Below are 25,111 nucleotides of genomic sequence, written 5' to 3' on the forward strand. Positions count from 1 at the left end.
CGTGTATTGTCTGCATTCGCGAGAGAGAGTAACGCGAGAATTACAACGCTGCCACCACATCACGCCACCACAGTCTGTCTGGAAGCAGCGCGCGGTGTTGCCACTTTTGTTTAGCACACACAATTAGCACACTAAATGTTTTTGCGTGAACATTGCCGGCTCCGTTGAAAGGCTGGGCGTTTCAAACTCTAATCAGGCGGATGCATTTTTCTCAACATCGCCTTGGTTGCCATTTCCATATAAGTCTTCTTCCAAAACTTCCACTGGTAACGGGCAGATCTTGGATAGGGTCCTCTCTACCACATTTCCACTTGGTAACCGAACGTTTGCCACTCGGATAACTCCATCAGCTCCAGGATGTAGAGTGACAACTCGAGCCATTGCCCACCGTAGGGGCGGAGTGTTTTCGTCCATCAGAACAACCAGACTGCCAAGTTGTAGAGAAGTTGCGCAGTCTTTCTTCCACTTCGTCCTTAATTGTAGGGTGGAAAGATATTCTTTCGACCAACGTTGCCAAAATCTCTGAGTTTTTTTTAGCAAGCAATTTGTATCTTTCCAGGGAAGATATTTTAGCATCCGTAACATTTTCATCAGGCTGGGAGAGTAGAGAGTCGCCGATCAGGAAATGGGACGGGGTTTACGGGGTCAGGTCGCTTATGTCCGTAGAGAGAGGTTGTAACGGTCGAGAGTTGAGGCAAGCCTCAATTTGCACGAGAAGCGTGTACATGTCCTCATAGGATAATACAGATTCTCCTAGAACTCTTCTGAGGTGAAACTTAGCTGATTTTACGGCCGCCTCCCACAATCCTCCCATGTGAGGGGAACGAGCTGGGATAAATTTCCAGCTAATTTGGTCATCAGCTAGAAACGTAGCAACGGTCTCATTATGTTTCGTGTCATTAAGTAAATTATACAGATCTAGAAAATAGTTATTTGCGCCCACAAAGTTTAATCCATTGTCGGAATGAATGCTAGAAGGTTTGCCTCGTCTGGAAATAAACCTTTTTAGACAATTTAAGAAACTATGTGTCGTTAAGTCCTTAGCGACTTCTATATGCACTGCCCGCGTCGAAAAACAGACAAAAATGCAAATATATTGTCACGTTTAATTTATGAGCCCTTCTGGGTTCGCCAATTAAACTGACTCACGACGATGAACGTCGCGCCGGGATCTCAGTTTTAGGGATGGAATCAAACACTGAGTTTTCCTCATATAACACTTAAATCTATTAAATACGGTATACACAAATGGATGCACAATACGGTTGTAAACATACAAAAAGTTGACAATTAACAATTGTACTTACATAGTCATAAGCTAAACAGCTTTTCCTGGCAATGGCTTGGTCACTTCGCGTTTGAATAACTTTGGAGAACGGATTAATTAACTTGATCTTTTCCCGAGGAGAGTCGACATTTCGACTTCTCGGGTCAGCTGGTCGCACTACCGTTGATCGGTTCACACTTATCCTATACTGCTAAAATCGGCGTATTTTATACCCGATTGATCGGCTGACGCAATTTGTTATTGTCGCTTGTTTTTCACATTTCTGCAAAGCAGGTGGTGGTGACTCATCACCGATACGGTGCACTCGGTGCATGACACATTCGGTGCATCGTGATGCGACCTTGCCTCGTGCGCTTAATATTTCGCAATCCTCGAATACTTTTATGTTTCTTAAGTTAATCAGTCCATCTTTCCAATTAACGGATTTTCCATTCGTGACATATGCCTCCGCCCCAGAAAAACTGGTCCCCAGTTTTATATGAACAATAATAAAAACTTTAAACAATAGAAAAAACATATCGTTAACATAAATTCAAAAATTACATGTGTTCATACCAAGGTATTATGATAAATGGTTAGTAGGTTTACATATGTGAGTATTTCATAGTACTCAGTTAAGTTACAATCATTTCTTAATAATAAGTTAGTACTTTCTCCTGCAATTATACATAAACAATATCATGCACTTTTAATCTATTCGGTTCCGGCACTGGCAGAACAAAAAATATTGCAACACTGAGAAAAGTTTAATAGAGGCTTAGTCCTATGAGCCAAACTTCGCATTTCACATCACTGAACACCATTGTGATCACTGTTCCATAAATGTTTGTGGTGTGAGTCGATTATTGAATCAATGATTCGGCTTGCTTGGACCTCCGTATCAACGTACAGGCCCATCGGGAGTTCCAACAACAATAATGGCTCATCATAGTTCGCCTCTTTCTTACATAGCCCTCAGTGTTACATGAAATATAAGACAAAAGGTTAGTATGTGCTACTTAAGGCTTAATATGCAATATTATGTCTTATAACAGAATTAATTTGAGCATCACTTGTAACCTCTATTTATTTGTTAGTATGTACGATCCATTTTCCATTAAAAAATAAAAAATGGAACGTGTGAAATTCATTTTCCAAATGCTGTAAAGCAAGGAATCCCGTGTATGCACCGCGTGATCAAAATTAGTCATGTAAACAACGTCGAACTTTTATGTTAGTAGCTCGTTATCAACCAACAAGATTGTCGGGGCGTCGTGTCAGGAATATTCGCCTCTTCAGCGAAACATTTTTTATCACACCTATTAGTTCATGGCGCTAAAAAATAATTGGATTAATTTCATGACTTATACTCGCCATTTGGGGATAATATGACATCATACATTCCAAAATTTTTTTTATTATATACTTTTTTTTATATATATCATCCACTTGTGTATATCACGTCTGTATCAACATATGCATATATATATAGCCATTAAAATACAAAACAATAATAAGGTAACATAAATTAAATTGTAGACCTCATAGCTGCTGATAAGTAGCATATGGCCCCATGTCGTTAAACGATTCTAATTGCGCGATAAACGGCTGTGTTACCGCGTGTCTAAGAACTTCTTCAGTTTGTTGCTGAATAATGGGTCCCCCTTCTTGCACCTGCGCCAGGTTTTCCGGATTCGGGCATAGTGCCGGATTGCGGTCGACCTGACTTGTGTGTGATTCAGGAGGTCCAAATGCACCTCCAGAAGATGTGCCAGCAGAACTGATTTCTGATGTTTCATCCCTTTCTTGTGTTTGGGGCACTACTGGTACCCGAAACTGATATGTCATATCATTTACATAAGCATGCGGATATGGCGGATGACCTGGTTGACTCAAAAATTGAGTTCTCCCGTACACACATGTAGCACAAGGACATCCTTGCACAAATACATTTTCCCATGCTCGCCAAAAATCCTCAGGTCGATATTGAGGTTGTTGGGGTGATATGCAAATTGCACAATCACATGCCGAAAACGGAATACCCCCTTGACGTACTTTCTCGCTTAGTAGAAGTATGGTATACTCCGTATGAATGATTTGAGTCCACAGGCCAAGTAGAGATTTTGTAATCCCCAATAATTGTATTGGTACCACTTGATCAAACTCTCCTTGCAGTTCCCACAACTGGTACAGTGCCAATTTGTATAAATACAGTTTGGTGTTTATTTCGGTAACACACCTAATATAAAACAAGAAATTCACTATCCATTCCATTTTTGGCACTTTCGCGAAAATTATAGGTTAACTTCACCCAAATGTTACTTCACGACCGATTTCTAAAATGACACTGTAAATTGTTGTCCCATTCGGGTTTATTTAAACCAATCTAGTAATTAGTCATTATTCATAACTGCGCGTAGCGATGAATCAAATTTGTCTTATCGCTCGCGAATTAGTTGCTTTCTTTACCAAATGCATAAACAACTATATGGTCAAGGTGATTATTACACCGACAACATCATTATTTATCTTTATTCGTTTGTAGGTACCTACATCACAATAACAATATTCAATGTTTTTATTTCCATTACATGTAACCATTTTTTATCTCATAGGGAAAATTAAACTGATATCTATTCTTGAATTTTAAGAATTTCCGCAATAAAAATTCAGACGCAGATAACAGAATAAAATCCTTGGGCCCTGTAAAAATAGGTACATAGCTCAATATGTGGAGCCGTACATTATAATTGTTACTTTGTTTTAAACATTATGCTTAATTGCATTTTTGCATTTTATGCATTAATCGGTCTGCAATGAACAATGTCTGGTCTCATTAAGATATTATTCCGAACTGGCCAAATCAGCGAATCCCATGGGTTTAAGCATGGTGCACCATTTAACTGTTGGGAAAACATTTCTCTGATAACCTTAACATTTGACAAGTTCATCGTCTGGAAGCATTTTGCTAATTTCAGCATCCTGGCTTTCCGGTGGAGAGGGATCTGAATTGTATTTATACGGTTTTCTTATCACATTCTCCACAGTTCGTCCTCTGACCCACACGAAACTTTACCGTGCATTTTTGTCGTGTGTTTCGTAGTGCATTTATAGTCTTTTGTAGTGCATTGTGTCATTTTTAAAAGTAAGTATAAGTGGTTTTTTTTTTTTCCTTTTATTCATCATTTCCATATATTTTTCCTTCCAAAGAAAAATTCTCTTTGTTTCGCTATCCAATGTTAACAATATCCTCCCTTTCAGATGGAACCTGGAAATGAAGTCGACACCGAAAAGGGCCGGGGCCGCGGTGCCCGTCTGATGGCCCTATTGGCTGCCCAGCGGGCCCGACGAACCGTGGGTGCGTCCAGCCTAAAACTGGGGCCTGGAGTGGAAGCTGGTCCTTCTGCGACCAGCGAGGTGGAGGCTCCCCCTCAGGTGGCAGGTGAGGTGGAGGCTCCTCCTGGGGTTCCAGCATCCCCAGAAGAAGAAAAAATAGAAGAGGAAGGCGGCGTCAACGACGCCTCAACAGCGGTGGCGCCGCGTTTGGCTGTCGAAGCCATAGGCAGCAATGCAAAAACAGTAAACTTTTATTTTTTTAAAATAAAGAAAACAAAAGTAAATTATTAACCGAAATGCTTGTATTATTTTTGTTGCGGGGTTCCTTCTGGTGTCCATGGGTCATGGTAATGTAAAATTCTGCTTACATGGACCACTTCAGTTTTAGATTTTGGCGAAATGCCCTTTCGTATTTCATAGTCCACATCAGACATTTTCCGATTTATGTAATAAGGACCAAACCATCTAAGCAGTAATTTTTCACTTTTTCCTACTTTCCTGATAGGGGTGAAAACTTTTACTTGGTCCCCCACTTCAAATTCAACATGGCGGTGTTTACAATCATAACGTAATTTATCTATGTCTTGACGCCGTTTTATATTTTCAACTGCCAAATTTCTGACTGCCAAACCAATGTCTCTAATTTGGTCGCTATTACTACTTTCTAAGGGTGGCAACAAGTTTGCTTCTGTTGGTAAAATAGGTTCACGACCGTACACCAGCATGAATGGTGAGAATTTAGTACTATCTTGTTTTGCAGAATTGTACGCAAAAGTCACATGTGGAAGATATTCATCCCAATTTGATTGATCAGTATTAGTATACATAGATAACATATTGGCTAAAGTTTTATTAAATCTTTCTGTTACGCCATTAGTTGCGGGATGATATGCAGTAGTAAACTGACTCGTTGTCCCCATCTTTTTTAGCAATTCCGTAACCAATTCTGATTGAAAAACTTTCCCTCTATCGCTTAACAATTCCTTGGGTGCACCGTGTTTTGTAATAATTCTCTCCAGTATAAATTTCGCTACAGGTCCGGCTTTGCCGCTCGGTAATGCGTCAGTCTCCGCCCACCTTGTGGCGTAATCTGTCGCTACCACTATCATGGTTTTTCCGCTGCTACTTCTGCGAAACGGACCTAACAAATCTATCCCAACTTTTTCAAATGGGGTGCCAACTGGAATAGGATGTAACAGACCGATAGGCTTTTGATTTTGTTGGCCTTTCCTGGCCTGACAATCCGGGCATCCTTTTACAAAACGTTCCACGTCCTTTTGCAACCCTTGCCAATAGTATCTTTGTTTTATCTTTGCTAGGGTTTTTGACAATCCCAAATGGCCACTCAGCGGTTCTGAGTGGTGGGAGTACAAAATTTCCCCTATTAACTGTTGCGGTATCACTAAAAGTTTAGTCCGGCCCACTTCATGCGGGTTTATACGGTACAAAACTTCTGACTCAAGTCTAAAATTTTTCGCTTGCTTACGTATACCAATTGTAGCTTCTTCAGGATGTTTTATAGCCTGAATTATTTCCAAAATGTTTTTATCTTTTGCTTGCAATTCCGCAATGTTACGCATATCCAATAGAAAGGTTGGTATTTCGTCAATTTCTTGTACTTTCGTATTTGCTGGCAAAACAGGATATCTGCTTACGCAGTCTGCATCTCTGTGAGCAATTCCTGATTTATGATGTACTGTGTAGTCAAATTCTGATAACTTTAACGCCCAACGCGCTAAACGTCCAGTAGTCTCTTTCAAGGTTTTTAACCAACATAGCGCATGATGATCAGTCACTATTTTTATAGGTTTTCCATAAATAAAATGTCTAAAATAGGATAGCGCCCATATAGCTGCTAACCCTTCAAGTTCTGTTATCGAATAATTCTTCTCAGCTTTACTAAGGCTTCTACTTGCATATGCTATTGGGTGTAACGCATTTTCATGATCTTCCTGCAATAATGCTCCGATTCCATCTTTACATGCATCTACCCTCAATTCACATCCTTTATTTGGTTGAAAATGTGCCAAAACTGGTTCACTAATCAATTTTTGTTTTAGTGTTTCAAATGCTTTGTCATGTATATCCTGCCAATCAAATTTATTTTGTTTCTTTGTTAGATCATGTAAGGGACGTGCAATTTTTGCAAAATTTTCTATAAATTTCCGGTAGTAGTTACAAAGTCCCAAAAAACTTTGTACACCCTTTACATTTTTTGGCCTTGGAAAATTTTCGATTGAAACTAATTTCGATTTATCTGGAAAAATTCCATCTTTCGAAATTGTATAACCAAGAATCTTAATTTTTTCTTTTAAATATTCACATTTTTTAGGTTTTAGTGTTAAGCCTGCACTTCGGAGTCTATTGAAAACTTTACGTAATTTTTCCACATGTTCATCTATCGTTTTAGAAAAAATTATAATGTCGTCCATGTAAATTAAAACTTCTTTCCATTTTAAATCTCTAAACACTACATCTCCTAACTGTTGAAATGTTGCCGGAGCATTGCACAATCCAAAAGGCATCACATTAAATTCCCATAATCCGTGACCTGGCGCTGTAAAGGCAGTAAGTGGCTTACTTTCTTCTTTTACTTTGACTTGCCGATAACCTGAATACATGTCCAACGATGAGAAATATTTGGCGTTTCCTAAGTACGTCAAAATATCCTCAATATTAGATCCTGACCATGAATTTTTTACTGTCACATTGTTTAACTTGCGATAATCCACGCAAAATCGTGTCTCTCCAGACTTTTTCTTTACTAATACGACGGGACTTGCCCAGGGCGAGTTACTTTGCCTTATTATGTCGTATTGTTCCATTTCTCTTATCTGCTCATCTATTATCTCTCTTTCTTTTTGTGCCACTCTGTAAGGTTTCTGTTTTATCGGTTTAGCATTCCCTACATCGATTTCATGTTCAATGACATCGGTTTTTCCCATATATTTTGGTGTCTTAGAAAAAACGTCACTATATTCTGACAGTAATGTCTGCAATTTGTTACACAATTCTGGGTTCGTTATATTGCTTAGGTTATGGTCATTAATGGTAATCATCTCTTTATCATCCTCAGTTTCATAAATACAATGAACTGGAATTTCTGCTATATTCATTTCTATATTTTTCTCTAAATAACCAATTGTGGAATTTTTCAATATGAACATTTTTCCAAACCTCATATTATTAATTTTGATGTACCATTTGCCATTTTTCACAAAAATATTTGAACAAATCAACCCTCTTGGTCGTAGGTATTTATTGTTCTCGATAAAGCAGTACTTCGTGAACTCGTGCGGAGATAAGGCACAGTTCAGTCGTACCGTTATCTCGCGACCAACCTCGACCATGTAGTCGGTTTCAAGTGCAACCTTCAAATTTCGCGCGGTTGACTCAATCTCGACGTTCGCAAATACCTTATTAGTATCTTCCATTTGTTCTATTTTCCCTATGTTGCTGTTGACATTGTTGCCAAAATGTAAAATCAATGGGTCAAGTTCATGGTATAATGTCACAGTATTGGTATTATAGTCAATCAATGATTTTTTACTAGCCAAAAAGTTATGTCCCAAAATGAAGGCTTTTGATAAATTTTGCACCACTAGTGCCTCAACGGAAATAATTGTGCCCTTAATTTTTATAATTACCTCAGAATTGCCGAGAGGTTGAACTGGATAACCTCCTGCGGTTATCAGTTGTATATTGTCTTGTAACCGTCTCATGTTACTGATATAATCTATGTCGACTACATTTTTACAAGCTCCTGTATCAAGTATAACAGGGACGTTATCTTTATCGTTAACCGTGATATGTACTATTAATGTCTTAGTGGTGCCCGTAGATGATAATTGGACAATTTCGTTCGGGCTTCTTAATTTTGAAACTGTCCTCTGTCGTTTGGGTTTCTTCGGCCTTGAGGTGCATTCCTTTGGAAAGGCCTGTTATTGAAATTACAAGACACGTGACCGGGCCTACGGCAATCAATGCAAATAACCCGGCCGTCGTGCGTTCTCGTACGAGGCAAACAATTATTGTTATTATTATTTCTCCAGTTCTGATTAGAAAACTGATTTCTGTTCCCATTAAAAGTATCCTGGTTCCGGGGTTGTTGCGAATTGTTTCTTACAAATTGTCGCCCCCTATTGAATGAGTTGTTCCTCGGACTATTTTGATTTGGTCTAAAATTATTCACCCTTGGAACATAGGTACTTCGTGTCTGATTTTGAACCGTATTTGAAAAATTTCTATTAAAAAATGTCCGTGGCCTGGTGTCATTCCAGGTCCTTTGTCGGTTTGTTGGGTTATTACCATTGTTACTGTTTACTGCCGCAGATACTGACAATAAAGCTGTACTTTGTGTCATTTGATTCACTAGTGTCCTTTCTTTTATATCGCTTATTTTAATGACCAATTGCTTTAAATCGTTAAAATTTCTATTGCTAGAACTAAGCAAATAATACATCTCATAGTAAGACGGATGTAAACCATTTTCAAAATGATCCCTAAATGCGTCAAAAGTCATTTCTGGGTCAATCTCGTTTGCGATTGCCAATAGATCATAATAGTACTTTTTAATATCCTCGACGTCCTGCTGTTTGCGGGTGTTTAATCTAAATTTTAACTTTCGGAGTGGCTGTTCTCCTGAAAACTCTTTCAAAAAACCTGATTTAATATTCAGCCATGTTTTCATCTGATTCTCTGGCTCACTAATATAATTACTAAACCACGTATGGGCTGGACCTTCCACAAAATTAGCCAAATAAGATATTTTATGATTTTCTGACCAGCTATTCACAATCGCTGCTTTTTCGTATTTATTTATAAAAATACTGGGAGAGTCAATAGAAGGGTTAAATGTAGATGGGCATGTAAACTTTGGGGTGGCAGGAGTTTTTGGCTCAGCCAAAGCTGCTTGTAAAGTCATGTTAGCCATTACTGGAGTATTGTTAGGACGTATGGCACGGTTTCTTTCTCGAATTACAGGGGGTGGGCAAGGATTATTACAACCTTGTAATAAATCCGTGGGGCGGGATGAGGTAGGCTCTGGCACTACCACTTCTAAGGGACTTTCTTGCCAGAACTCTTCTGATTCTCGCGGTTTAGGCGGAGTCCTACTCAATGAAGCTCTTGGCTTAAAAAACTGTTCTGGGGATCGTGACCTTGCTTTAGAATCTTTAGCTTTCTGAACTCGGGAAGTCGAAGCTTTGGTTGTTTGAATTCGCGGGGTTTCAACTTGAGCACTTACGACAGTTTTTTCGAAAGGGCTGTTCTCGTCCTCACTACTTGTTAAACTGTGAATAAAAGTTGTTCTGTCAACTTCTGGGGCCCCTGCAGATATCGATGCCTGCACAGAAGCAGAGGAACCGACAGTTGAGCTATGATGCGCGGGTTTAAACTCTTTCAACTCTTTTAAGACTTTTTCGGGGTTTTTTCCTTGGGCTAGTGCTTGTTGCAAAACAAATTTTTCTTTGTCTGATATACTTTGAGCTCTACTGCGAGTTCGTACTCGTGATTTGTCACTTGGTTCACTCATGTAAAATTTAATATGAAATGTTTGGCATTATTTTTCAAGTTTTCGGTCAAAATTTAAACGATTTTTTTTTTAAACAATTTGATTATTCCTAGCAATTTCTTTGCGAATTTGCTTGTTCATCAAACTAATAATTTTTTTGACGCTAAAATACACAAGCATTAATACCCCCATGCACAGAAAAATAATAATTAAAATTTCCTTTGCCGACCATGAATTATCTTTTCCTGAACTATTTGATACACCTCCACTGTTTCCCGCTTGGGAAATAATAATTTCCTCCTCTTTTGAAGATGTACCACCCATATTAAACCAAAATTTTATCAAATGAGCGCTTCAATAGCACAGGTAATCCCCAAAAAATCACTAAATAAATCAACGTTACTATCCCTAGCCAAAAGAAAATAATACCTAAAATTTCTTTTATAGCCCACACATTATTTTCCTGATTCTTTATCATACCCCAAAAAATAAAAATAAATAAAAAACTCAACTATTGTTTTTTATCCATCCCAAAACAGACCGGCGCCTCCACGAAATGTCACGTTTAATTTATGAGCCCTTCTGGGTTCACCAATTAAACTGACTCACGACGTTAAACGTCGCGCCGGGATCTCAGTTTTAGGGATGAAATCAAACGCTGAGTTTTTCTCATACAACACTTAAATCTATTAAATATAGTATACACAAATGGATGCACAATACGGTTGTAAACATACAAAAAGTTGACAATTAACAATTGTACTTACATAGTCATAAGCTAAGGACTTAGCTTTTCCTGGCGATGGCTTGGTCACTTCGCGTTTGAATAACTTTGGAGAACGGACTAATTAACTTGATCTTTTCCCGAGGAGAGTCGACATTTCGACTTCTCGGGTCAGCTGGTCGCACTACCGTTGATCGGTTCACACTTATCCTATACTGCTAAAATCGGCGTATTTTATACCCGATTGATCGGCTGACGCAGTTTGTTATTGTCGCTTGTTTTTCACATTTCTGCAAAGCAGGTGGTGGTGACTCATCACCGATACGGTGCACTCGGTGCATGACACATTCGGTGCATCGTGATGCGACCTTGCCTCGTGCGCTTATTATTTCGCAATCCTCGAATACTTTTATGTTTTTTAAGTTAATCAGTCCATCTTTCCAATTAACGGATTTTCCATTCGTGACAATATAATGTCTAACCTTCGTTGAACACATTTGTTCATCAATGCTAAGATATTGTTCTAAAGCCACCGAAGAAAATCTTTTGTTCAAGTATTCAACGAGAGGTCTAATCTTATAAAGCCTATCGTGTCCTGGTTGGTCACGAGAAATGAAGGTGGAATTGTTGTTGAAATGAATAAACTGGCGTATTTTTTCAAATTTGTTCACTGACATCACATCTGCAATAGGTGCAAATCTCAACTCTTCACTCCAGAATGATCTGATGTTGGGCATGTGTACCAGAGATGTATAAATAATTATGCCAAAGTAATTCTTCATGCCGTTCTCTGTAAAAACGGTTGGTCTTTCAGGCTTAGTTTGCACTGAATATAAGTTGGTTTCTTCAGTAGTCTGTAACGGGTTACTCCTGACATCAACGCCAGATTTTAAATTAAACCCGTAAATCTTAAATAAATATTCAGTATATGTATACTAGTATCTACATAGAACGCATTGCACGATAATACAAAAGCCTGTAAACTATAATCACACAACACTTACAATTAAATAGAAACAAACAAAACTAAACTTACATCAGACAGGCCTGTCAACGCAACTTACACACTAAGTCTTATTAGTGGCGAGGTAATTCAAAAACGTGCCACGGGTGATCGTCCATTAGTCAGGGTGACACACTTGTCCATCCAGGAATTTCGTGCTGTACCAAATACACTCTTATACGCAGGAGTCCGTTTACAGTGTCCAGTAGTAACTTTTCCTCGTCAATGTTAAACTTGGAGCAATCAAAAGCTGTAAAAGGTTGTAAATTCCCCATCTTATTCACCTAACAACATAATTATTTACCTGGAAGATTTGGCCGACATGCCCTGTGTTATCCAGCTATTTTATCTTATACAGTCTTAATTAATATAAATACTATTGTGATTTATAATATTGTTTAAATTTCTTAAACACCAGATAATTTCGCCTACTACTACGAAATCTCGATTCCAACAGACCTGCACGAACCACTTTTAACCGACAATCTTTTTTTACCTTACAAGTCTTAGCTATTAGTTCTTCTGAGAAAAAGAATGAGAAAAACTGAGAAGGAGTTTCTAATGACATTATTTCAGCAGACAACTCAGTATCCCCATAAAACCGTAACTGATCCTCATTCAACTCCAAAGATTTTGATTTTCAGTCAATGTCTTTTTTTAGTGCCTTTTTCTGTTTGGAAGACAAAAAAGTCGACAATGGCAAATCGTCATCATCATCGGACTGCTGGTTGACTTCTTCAACTTCCAGTGTTACCTCACTTTGATCATGGTTTTCATCATCAAAATCACTTTCTGGTATAAAAGAACAGTCCTCCAAACTGTCTGCATCGCTTACATCGCATCCGTCATCACTCAGACCGGTAAAATTCTCCCAATAGGCCGCAAGGTCCTGGTCTGTGAGTAGCTTATTTTTGCTCATACTAGAGGATAAAAAACAGAAATATCTTTAGAAAACTTATTATAAATGCATAATGTTACCGATCGGCAACTTCTAGAAAAAAACATGAAATAGAAAAAATGCATAGTGTTGCCGTTTGGTAACAAAACAAAGGTAACGTTATGAAAGCCTGAAATCTGCTCTATTTCTTGTTTTCTATGGCATTTTGACGTAACTTGTCAAGTAAGGGAGTAATTTAGTGTCAAAGCAACGAGTGTCACAAAATATGTTATTATAATATGGTGAAGGAACTTTGACGCCAACACCAGATCTCTCCTGGTGGATTATTAGTTTTAAATTAAACTAGATTGTAGTGACGTCACAAATTTTCCAATTAGAAATATTTGCAATTTTATGTGTTTTTTTTTTAAAAGTCTTTTTTTTCGCGCATCCACCAATTGTCAAGAAACTTTTACATTCTTTTGTATGTATTGATGGAAAAACTTTCTTCTTGACAAATGGGTAAAAAAAAACATCTGAATAAGTATTTTTTTTTTGTCGAAAAATTACTAACTATCTATAATGATGGGCGGAAGAATCGGCGTTGCGACCTTTGGAAGAACATTTGCTGGATGACTGAAACAGCGATTTTCTGACACCATCTAAATCGCTGGGTTTATGCTGACTGTGGATCCTGGGTTTGATCGGAGTCTTCGGAGTGCTCGGCTGCAAACAAAATATCGCATTTAAACCAACAAAACGACTGACACCTGTCAAATATCTTAATGTTGGCATGAAAATTGCATTCTTTTTCCAAGAGTCAAACAGAGAAACATTTTGATTCGTAAGTCACAACCTGTCAAAGTTGTAAAAATTGGTCATGTTTTGCAAATTAGACATTTTCGGTTAAATCTACTTACTGGTCATTTTGACCACCCTGTATAGTGTTTTTTTCTTCAAATGTCAAATAACCAAGTAATTTACTGTTAAATCCCAGTTGTTTGAATTTGACTGTCAGCGCCCATAACTGTGTTATTTTTACTGTTACAGGGTGGTTCAATATACCAATGTGTAGCTCTTGATATTCTCTTTTGACCACCCTGTATAGCATTTTTTCCTAAAATGTCGAATAACCGAGTCAGTGACTGTTAAAACTGAGTTGTTTGCTGTAAAGTTTCAGTATGATAGTTTTCACTTTGTCAGCGCCCATAACTCTGTTATTTTGACAGTTACAGGGTGGTTCAATATACCAATTTGTAGCTCTTGATATTTTCTTTTGACCACCCGGTATAGTGTTTTTTCCTAAAATGTGGAATAAGTGTACTAAATTTTTGCCACGCAACATATTATATGCATAATACATACCTTTCAAAACTCAAACCACAATTTTTACATCACTCAGTAAAACTCTGTTCAAATATACCACGTGTTGAAATTGAATAACACAAACGGATTGAATCAGGCGTGCCTAGTGAGCAAAATGGTCGCTTGTCCTTCCTACGCACTCCACTTGCAGCGATTTGATCGCGGCATGTAATTAGGAGGTATGTAGACAGGCGGACACACCATGCAATCAGTTCAATATTTGCCGTCTCCTGCGTTCCAGTATGATAACTAGCTATATGTTGCCAAAAAGCAACAACATGAATTTATTAAGTAACATTTGAACAAAATGCATATCTAAAATTTCCGTAAAATATTAATACTAAATACAAAATCCATAAGAATAAACTTACCATTAGTAGCTCGATGATAATCCTCCTCATTTAACTCAAACGTTATCAATGAGTTGGTTTCAGGATCCTGAACCTCTAAAATGTTTTTTGTGGAAGCCATTGATGAATGATTGATGAATTTTATGAATATAAACTAAACTCTGTTGTCTGTATTTACAAATAAAAATAAAATTTGAGGTTATGTGTGTTGTGATTATAACGCGTTTTGATCCGAAATCACATGTCGAAAGAAAGCAGCTCGGGTACCGTTTACAAATATGACAAATGCACTCTCAAATGTCAATTTTGTATATGACAGATAACAGGTGGTACCAGTCGCAATTTACAATGTGACAATCACGTGGCAAGCAGTTATCTGCACTCAAGGTGGCAGTCCGATCAGCTTCAACTTTAAAATGAACGAAGGGGCGGGACCAACTTTTTCTTAGGAGACCATTAAAATCCGTCTTTGTCTAAATCACATGTTTTGTGTATTATTTTTCTTTGTCGATTTTTACTATTTCTCGTAGAAACGTTTATGAATGAACACATTACACTGACTCTATACAGAAACAGTGGCGACACATGACTTGGCTTTGGGGGCCATGTTTGTGCTAAAATTTTGCGCGGGAATTTTTTTCCCATAAGAAGTAATGTAAAATGACTTTTTTTAAATTTAAATTTTTGACTTTATAATAGCAGATTTGATCGACTTATTGTGGCAAATATTTTCTTTAAAGTATTGTTTCTTCAATATCTGTGAAATAAACCCGATTTTTGTATGATTAATTCCAAGTTTGAGGTTAGGTTAGATGCATGTTAGATGTTTGATATTTTTGTTAATGTTTTAAGTTATTGATATGTGTGGCTATATAATCTCTAAAAAAAATCTGACTTCAGGTTTAGGAGTATCAGGTATTTACTTACAAGACACAAGGGGTTTTCTTAAGTACAGCAGATATAATTTTTTGACAAGTGTGGCACATCATTAGTTTCAAGAGGTCTGTAGCTACTAAAAAACGAAATAAAAAGTTCAGGTCCGTATTGAAAAATTTAAGTTGATGATGGTATCTAAAAATCGAAACTAACTATTTTCTTAAAGAGCCTAAAAAAGTGCCTCCTGAAGGTGCCATTGATTTTCCAAAATAATCAATAATAAAGTAGTAAAAAAATAAAATAGGAATTTGACTTTCGCTTTTTGTCGGATATCTCCGGAAGTAATGAAAATTTTTTTTAACCAAATTGTTTAGCATTAAAATGCGCAACTTTGCCTTCATTTAACTAAAGCTCTATCAACTATAGTTCCTGAGATAGCAATGTTTTTGCATCAAATTTGTAACTGTACAAACCATATTTCAAAAATGCTTTGTTATGAAATTAATGAAATACTTGAGTGTTAGTTCTGTGTTATTGTTTGGGGTTTAAGGCCTTCTTTCTCCTTCCACAAACTTTTTAATGGTGCCACAATGATTTTTTTATGAAATATTTCTGTTAATTTAGAAACTTTTTTGCTTCTTTAGTTTTTTCTGTACCTGTCACAGTTTTCGAGAAAATAACAAATTTACAATTTTAAAAATCTCAATTTCATAATGCACATTGATAGAGAAATTGGTATGTTTTTTCTGAAAATAAAAATTAAATCTGCTTGAAAACAGTTACCGATACTGAAGAAATAAATAATTTTCTTCCAAACACCCTGTATTTCTTTAACAAAGCATTTTTGAAATATGATATATACAGGGTAATTCAAATTCGGCCCTCACCATTGGGATCTCAGAAACCATAAGAGATACGAGAAAGTTTAAATTTGGGTAAAGTTGCGCAATTTAAAGCTCAACCAAATACCGTTTTAAAAATTTCGATTTTCCGAGTGCTTCCGAAGATATCCGAAAAAATCTGTAAAATTGATTTTTTGTTTTTATTTATTTCTAGCCTTATTTGAAGAGATATCCCAAATCTAAAAGCATCTTTTCTTTGTCATTTTCCCCAGCTATTCGATGATAGATTCCAATTTGCCACACGACGTTTCGTTTTTTGGCAGTCATCATCAATTTTCTTTTTTTTTATGGGCACCATATTGGATTTTTAGCCCACCAAATAGTACGTTTTATTCTGATTTTAGTGATGTATAATGACTTATGATTTGCTTCATAAATGACAAAATAAAATTCAATAAAAACTAATTCTACTTTAGTTGGCTTTGAGTTAATGAGACGTTTTATGAAATGTCATTATTTGACAGTACTTGTCAAACACGATAATTCGGACGATTATTAGAGCAAGTCAAGTTAAAAATGTATCTAGAAAAGAAACCGGCGCACAAAATGTTATTATTATACAAGGATTGCTGCAAAATTTAGGTTAATCAGAAGAGATTTGGTAGCATCTCTAACTTAAACCGGTCATTTATGTTTCCAAGAGAAAGATCATTATTTTAGGAACTTCATTTTTTGCCAAATTGATTTTTTTTGTAATGTTAATTGCAAGTTTAAATGATTTAATATGGGATTTTGAAAAACATCAAATCAAGCTATGTTTTGGTTAAGTTTTAACTAAATAAAGTTATGTGGTGCTGTTGGCTTACTGATTACAGTTTGTTTGCACTTATATTATTAACTTAGTACCAAATTTGTGTTGAAGCTTAAAATAATATTGCCTCGTTTTTCCTCATTGTGTCTAAGTATGTTCAGGCCAATTGCGTGTGACAAGTACTACCAAGTAATCTTCATAAAACCTCTCATAACCTCAAAGCCAACAAAGGTAAAATTAGTTTTTATTCAATTGTTTTGTTATTTATGGAGCAAATCATAACTGATTATACATCACTAAAATCAGCATAAAACGTACTATTTGGTGGGTTAAAAATCCAATATGGCCCCCATAAGAAAAAAGAAAGTTGATGATGGCTGCCAAAAAACGTCGGCCGGCAAATATGAATCTATCATCGAATAGCTGGGAAAAAGTGGCAATGAAAAGATGCTATTAGTTTTGGAATATCTCTTCAAATAAGGTTAGAAATAAATAAAATTAAAAATTGAAATTTTCAGTTTTTTTAAATATCTTCGGAAGTACTCGGAAAATCAAAATGTTTACTACTGCATTTGGTTGAGCTTTAAATGACGCAACTTTGTCCCAATTTAAACTTTCTCCCAATGGTGAGGGTCGAATTTGAATTACCTGTATAGCAAACTGGCATTATTTCTTGATGTATAATCGATGATTAAGATTTTTTGCAATTGTTAAAAAACACCATGTATGTACTGTTGTCTAAAGACATGTTTAAAGTAATAGTAATAATGAGGTATAGTCTGATTATTATAACTTTAGTTGCATATCATAACAGAGGTGATTGTATTGCCAACCAAATTTACACAACATGACAATAACATTGCATAGATATGGAACACCGTTTTCCTCTTTAATGAGTTGAAGTGTAAAGTAATGTTTGCATGATCTGAAGTTTAAACCACACTATTGTCTGGTTACTTACATGATTATTTCAGGCAACTACTAAGCAAGGGCCGTTTTGACATACAAAAAATTTGCCCTATAAATCAATTTTTTTTTAAGATTATTTTTTTATTAGACCTTTGTTAACTTTTCCACATAATCGCCATTTAATTTCTAGCACCTTGACATACGGACAATAAAAGGTGTCTAAACTAGAGGATTTGCTTAATTAGTATATTAAGTGAGGCGGCCATTTCCGTAACGTTGCGAGTGACAAATTATAAAATTTTCAGTAGGTAAAAAATATATTTTTTAATGAAATATGTTTAATACGTTTAAAGGTATTATATTGCCAGGACTAACGTGACGTGTTGAATTGAATGCAAGTTTACTGCCTGGGATCTCGTTTCAGTGTGAAATAAAACACATAGTTACACACCATTAAATTTTATTAAATAAGTTCCTTAACCTAAACAACTCATAACTTACTAACTAATAAAATAAGCGGTTTACTAATCTTATAAAAACGTTACTAACTTCCAATAAAATCATAATTAAATAGGTGTAAGATCAATACACAAAAATAAAGTACAATAGTACTTACACTTCTAATGAAGATAGAATCTTGGAGAGAGGCTTGTCACTTGTAGCGCCATTTTCCGAGTTTCTGCTAGGCAAAGCAGGACTGACTGAAATTATCCCCTCTCTAGGATATAACTTCATGCCAAACACTGGTTCCACGGTAGGTTATACTCCGGTGCATAGTTTAGCTATTGCATCATAAGTGCAGGTGCATTTTAACCGCATTCCACATTTTTTATGTTTCCGTTCAAGTGAAATAAATTTCATTTATTTCTATCGTGACAATATAATACAGACATAACGTAAAAGATCGATAAACAATGGCTAGTTAAAAAATAGTCTAAAGGCAAAACGCTGTAAGGGTCAGAGTTTTGAACTGCTGTTTCCTATGGTCGAAATTCTTTTCAAGATAAATTTGGACACCCAGGTGATCCGAATTTCTCTTAAAAAAGCTTCTTAGCTTTACCGTCCAGAACGGGGAGCATTTGTTCGATCTCATTTTTTACGAAATACTAAAGTGAGTTTTAGTTTTTTGAAGCTGCATCGTTTTAAAGCTAATGCTACTTCAGGTTTGAGTACATTGGTCTGATTCCATCCAGCGACCTCACTATGTCCTTAAGCCACCATCACAATACCAAATTTACCTTTCGTTGTTGAAGTTGCGTAGCTGTTGAAATTTGTTTGTATTGAGTTTTACAGCGCCTTAAAAATAAGCATTTCCGGCGTTTTCACGGCAAAGTTACATTTTCTCTATTATTAATTCGAGAAAAAGATAGTATTCGGAGTAGAATAATGAAAAATAAATTGCTAGCAATTGCTCAACTCTACGTTTCATATAATTGCATAGCGGTACATACAACGTCATGACTTGCATCTCTCTTTTTATTGCGAAACGTGCTTTACTCGTATTGTTGACAGTTGCCTTCAAAGATTTATGAAAATATCTGCAGCGGTTTTGAAGAAAAATAAATTCAGATTTGTTTATCCAAATTAAGCAGCCTGTATAATAGGTTTTTTAAGGTCTTTTAGTAATAATTAGTTGTTTTAAAGTATGTCTTTGCACCATAATTATTTAGCAATAAAATGCGCATCTTTGCCTCCATCTCTCTCTATCAACTATAGTTTCTGAGATAGCAATGCTAATGCATCGAATTCGTAACACCCTGTGTAATAATTTTTTTAAACAAAGTCGGAATTAGTTTTTGAAAATGTTTGTTGGTTGTTCCGCTTATTTGTAGGTACCACCTTTTTTGTGAAGGTGCGGTAATAGTATATTCAAAAACTACTTTGCTTAATGCACACTTTACACTTTTTGGTCGGCTGTTGTTGAATTATTATAGGGGTTAAGGCAATGTTCAGTTGGATGATTAAAATAATGTTTCCTACGATCGTGTGGAAAAGTGTACTTTGCCGTACGATTTTTCAAAGCGGAAGTAGCACTTTTCCGCTGTAGTGCGGTAATAGTATATTTTATTAGTACAAAAATAAAGGTTTTTCCGTTCGCGTATAACTAATTCAGGTGTGAGGCAAAGCCGAACACCGGAAGACATGCAAACACGGAAAACCTATTTTTGGACGAATTATGAACGATATTTTTCATTATACTTCTTTAAAAACGAGGGAATAAAAACCAGACTTAAAAAAAAATGTCGACCCGAGTGTATTTATTGTACTCTTGCTATACTGTGGTAATGATTCCATCGTTCATGTTGTTTTGATGTATTATAATTTGAAAGTAACTAAAGTTAAAGTATTTTGTAATATATTCTTATATTTGATTTCGGGAGATTTATTACTCTTTTTTAAAATAATTGTTTCAAAACCATAAAATTTTTATCCTGCATTCTAAACAAAAATTACAATTAACAAAATTTCTTATTTAAAATTAAATATAAAAAAATCTCAACTATCTCGCTTATTTTCATAGATATAAAGTTGTGTTTTTTGCGACAGTTTGCTACTTTTGTTTGAAATTACACATGGCTACAGCAGAATTCTCATAACATTTTTTTGTTAGGGAAAAATTGAAAAATATCACTTTTGAGGTATCTCAGATATAATTTAAACTTTTTGAAGAAGTTAAAACGGATTTTTAAAGACATTTTCTGTAGAATCCAGTGACGTAGTAAATTTCTAGCGTCGTCGGTTTTTGAACTATGGTACAAACATTTGATTTTTTTTTAATGGAAACACTTAATGATTTAAAACCGCGAATATTTTTTGTCACTATTAAAAATTCCATTGTTGAACTGACGCTTTAACGGAATCTAGGAACTGATATGATGTGGTATAGTAATGTTTTGTTTTTTTTTGGGACGCTATTAATACGTTCCAACTCATAGACTTGAGTACAGATGGAACCAAATATTGCATGGGTTTTGTTCTTTGGTTACCAAGCCTCTATGGCCTGATGAGCCGTAGTACGGCGAAACGCATCAGAGGATTGGGATTAATAAACAAAAAATAAAATCTTACCATTTTTGTGATACGTTGTGAGTTAGGCGTAGGACTGTCAAACGCAGATTTTGATACAGATATTTTTTATTTATAAAATAATCACCTTTTAAAAATCGCAGAAGCAAGTGTTTGTTTTGCAAGCTTAGAGATTGGTTTCAAATACATACTAAAATTAATATATTTTTTTGTTCCAGATATTGTCCCGGTGGTGAGAAGCAAAACTAGTCGTCCAGGTGAAGAGTGGAATTCCTGTTTTTTTTATTAATAAATTGAAGATGGAGGCGGGGGTTGTGGGTAGTTTTATTTGCTTTATTGTTCTGCCATATGCAGCATTGAGCAATTACCGAGAACATATATTTTAGTTCCACATTAATGAAAACGTATTACTACTGTTACGTAATTTATTGATTCGACATCTTCACAATATTTGGCTCAAGAATTTTTATTTAATGTCTGAATAAAAGGCGAAGTATTAGGAAAAGTGTCATTCTTTTTAATGTCAATCTACGCATGGCGAACTGAGTAACTGTGCAGAAGTTGACATTGGGAGTGAACATAGACCAGCAATCAGCCATTTATATCTATCAAACGTACGATTTACTTTTCAACTGATTGACATTCTGCAGCAAAATCATTCGAGGAATAAATACGATTGCCACCTTTTTTATAAAAGAAAATCGTCTCTTGGAAAATAGGGGAGCAAAAACACAGTAAACGAAAATTTGTCGAGAGGTTAATAGGTACTTAGGTGATTTTTTCAATCGCTTTTTTATGCAAGATAATTAAAAACACACAAAACATTTATAAATCCAAATTAAAACTTTATTAAAGAACGAACTCTAAAACTTAACTAATTGCATATTATGTCAACATTTACAATAGTATTTTGTATTGAATTTTGCAGACTTTAAAAGTTCTGGTTTATCACTTAACGGTGAATACAATTCCGGACAGGAGGGCATAATGCTAGAACGTATGCAAAGTTCTGCTGTCACCATTTCAGTTATATAACTGGTTCATTAAGTTGAAAATCTTTCCCATAAGCATTGCTACAAGGAACTGATATCACTATCTGAACTATTTGTTTCAAAGTTAGATCTTCCACATTTTTGGCAAAGTGCACCACTTGTCTGCGGCAGAAATATCATCGTTTATGAAAGACGCAGATGCCTTTTTCGAGCAGACAAAATTTGTCAAGCTCTCCACCTGGTTTTCATTAAAACCCTTAAATGCATGACTTTTTTTTTTAATTCCGATTATCATAAATACTGTACTTTGCATTGGTCTTAATATGGGAAAAATAAGGAAAAAATCTACATTATGTTTTTTTACTTTATTTTTAGAAAAAACTGTTTGTTGCCAAATGGCAACATCATGTATTACAAGCCAAGAGACTCACATGTGAAAATTTTTAAAACAGTTGTTCTTCCGATTTAAACAAAGATCTGAACACCGCATTTTTCGCATTTGGTATGCGTAAAACCTTTACATTTTGGAAACTTGCACCTCATCTTGGCTTCTTGAAGGACTGGCCAGTGCCCCGTTTGGTCAGTACGAACTTCCATGGGCGGCAGGTGCTTCATTGGACCCCTTGTTCTTTTTTCTTTCAATTCGTTTTCCAGGCTAGTACTCGGACGACCGCGTTTGCTAGAGAGAGCTCTGACATTACACAAATTATAAGCAACTTCTGCTCTAAATTGAGCTTGGATTTTTGGCTTGAAACCAGGCTGCGTTTTCGAAAGCACTCGTTTGTAGAGTAGCCAGGCATTTACCAAACTCAAATCCAGGAGATGATAGAAAATACGCATGTACCATTTGCGGCTTTTCAGTTTTATCTTATATCTTCCCATGAAGCTGTCTAGTAAATCAACGCCCCCCATATGTCGGTTATACTCGGAAACAATGAATGGGCACTCAACTTCCACAGATTTTTTCTCTTTGCGATCGAATCGTTTCACTTTGGAGGTAGGTTTTTTTCCTGCGAAAGATGACGCTAAAGTTACATATTTATTATCTTTCCACACAACAGTAGAAATGTCATCACCGTCCACTAATGCAACCAACTCGTGGCTTGTCCCACGTTCCGCTTTCTTCATAGCAGCTTCCAGTGGCAATTTGCAATTTGGTATTCTGTTTCGCCGTATTGTGCCGAGAGAAAGAATTCCTTCTTTGGCCAAATGTACCATCAGCTGCAAAGATGTGTAGTAATTGTCGTGATACAGTCTGTAATTCTTTTGGCGAGGAATAATTCTGGCTAAGCGTAGAACCAAATTGGAAGTAACACCAAAATTGGGTTCATCATCAGGTTGATCAAATTTTTGCTCACCAGTATAAATTTCGAATTTATAAGCAAACCCCGAATGGCCTGACATCACAAAAAATTTGAAGCCCCATTTATGAGGGTTCATTGGCATATATTGCTTCGCATTATTATTATTTTTCTCCGTATGAACGTACAGGCCCATCGGGAGTTCCAACAACAATAATGGCTCATCATAGTTCGCCTCTTTCTTACATAGCCCTCAGTGTTACATGAAATATAAGACAAAAGGTTAGTATGTGTTACTTAAGGCTTAATATACAATATTATGTCTTATAACAAAATTAATTTGAGCATCATTCGTAACCTTTATTTATTTGTTAGTATGTACGATCCATTTTTCATTAAAAAATAAAAAATGGAACGTGTGAAATTCATTTTCCAAATGCTGTAAAGCAAGGAATCCCGTGTATGTATCGCGTAATCAAAATTAGTCGAACTTTTATGTTAGTAGCTCGTTATCAACCAACAAGATTGTCGGAGCGTCGTGTCAGGAATATTCGCCTCTTCAGCGAAACATTTTTTATCACACCTATTAGTTCATGGCGCTAAAAAAATAATTGGATTAATTTCATGACTAGATTATACTCGCTATTTGGGGATAATATGACATCATACATTCCAAATTTTTTTTTATTATATACTTTTTTTTTATATATATCATCCACTTGTGTATATCACGTCTGTATCAACATATGCATATATATATAGCCATTAAAATACAAAACAATAATAAGGTAACATAAATTAAATTGTAGACCTCATAGCTGCTGATAAGTAGCATATGGCCCCATGTCGTTAAACGATTCTAATTGCGCGATAAACGGCTGTGTTACCGCGTGTCTAAGAACTTCTTCAGTTTGTTGCTGAATAATGGGTCCCCCTTCTTGCACCTGCGCCAGGTTTTCCGGATTCGGGCATAGTGCCGGATTGCGGTCGACCTGACTTGTGTGTGATTCAGGAGGTCCAAATGCACCTCCAGAAGATGTGCCAGCAGAACTGATTTCTGATGTTTCATCCCTTTCTTGTGTTTGGGGCACTACTGGTACCCGAAACTGATATGTCATATCATTTACATAAGCATGCGGATATGGCGGATGACCTGGTTGACTCAAAAATTGAGTTCTCCCGTACACACATGTAGCACAAGGACATCCTTGCACAAATACATTTTCCCATGCTCGCCAAAAATCCTCAGGTCGATATTGAGGTTGTTGGGGTGATATGCAAATTGCACAATCACATGCCGAAAACGGAATACCCCCTTGACGTACTTTCTCGCTTAGTAGAAGTATGGTATACTCCGTATGAATGATTTGAGTCCACAGGCCAAGTAGAGATTTTGTAATCCCCAATAATTGTATTGGTACCACTTGATCAAACTCTCCTTGCAGTTCCCACAACTGGTACAGTGCCAATTTGTATAAATACAGTTTGGTGTTTATTTCGGTAACACACCTAATATAAAACAAGAAATTCACTATCCATTCCATTTTTGGCACTTTCGCGAAAATTATAGGTTAACTTCACCCAAATGTTACTTCACGACCGATTTCTAAAATGACACTGTAAATTGTTGTCCCATTCGGGTTTATTTAAACCAATCTAGTAATTAGTCATTATTCATAACTGCGCGTAGCGATGAATCAAATTTGTCTTATCGCTCGCGAATTAGTTGCTTTCTTTACCAAATGCATAAACAACTATATGGTCAAGGTGATTATTACACCGACAACATCATTATTTATCTTTATTCGTTTGTAGGTACCTACATCACAATAACAATATTCAATGTTTTTATTTCCATTACATGTAACCATTTTTTATCTCATAGGGAAAATTAAACTGATATCTATTCTTGAATTTTA

At 36.1% G+C, this 25,111-nt stretch overlaps 1 protein-coding gene and 1 long non-coding RNA gene across 2 annotated transcripts in view; both read left to right on the plus strand.

The window, feature by feature from the left end:
• The first annotated feature begins 4,272 nt into the window (after window positions 1–4,272).
• LOC145739823 (uncharacterized) lies at window positions 4,273–4,900 on the plus strand. The gene is made up of 2 exons (XM_081995177.1): window positions 4,273–4,412; window positions 4,529–4,900. Exon 2 carries the CDS (start codon window positions 4,529–4,531, stop codon window positions 4,892–4,894), a length of 366 nt encoding a protein of 121 aa, XP_081851303.1. The 5' UTR covers window positions 4,273–4,412; the 3' UTR covers window positions 4,895–4,900.
• Window positions 4,901–21,121: 16,221 nt separating this feature from the next.
• LOC145739827 (uncharacterized) overlaps window positions 21,122–25,111 on the plus strand; it is a 156,592-nt gene continuing 152,602 nt past the window's right edge. Inside the window, exon 1 of the long non-coding RNA XR_014181225.1 lies at window positions 21,122–21,671. This is a non-coding gene — a long non-coding RNA (uncharacterized LOC145739827). The remainder of the gene's footprint in view (window positions 21,672–25,111) is intronic.

This window comes from Ips typographus, unplaced genomic scaffold (genome assembly GCF_016097725.1).
Source record: "Ips typographus isolate SLU unplaced genomic scaffold, UJ_Ityp_2.0 IpsContig58, whole genome shotgun sequence".
Lineage (NCBI taxonomy): Eukaryota > Metazoa > Arthropoda > Insecta > Coleoptera > Curculionidae > Ips > Ips typographus.

Coding starts and splice junctions, on each gene's coding strand:
- LOC145739823 (XM_081995177.1), top strand. CDS start 4,529: ATGGAACCTGGAAATGAAGTCGACACCGAAAAGGGCCGGGGCCGCGGT.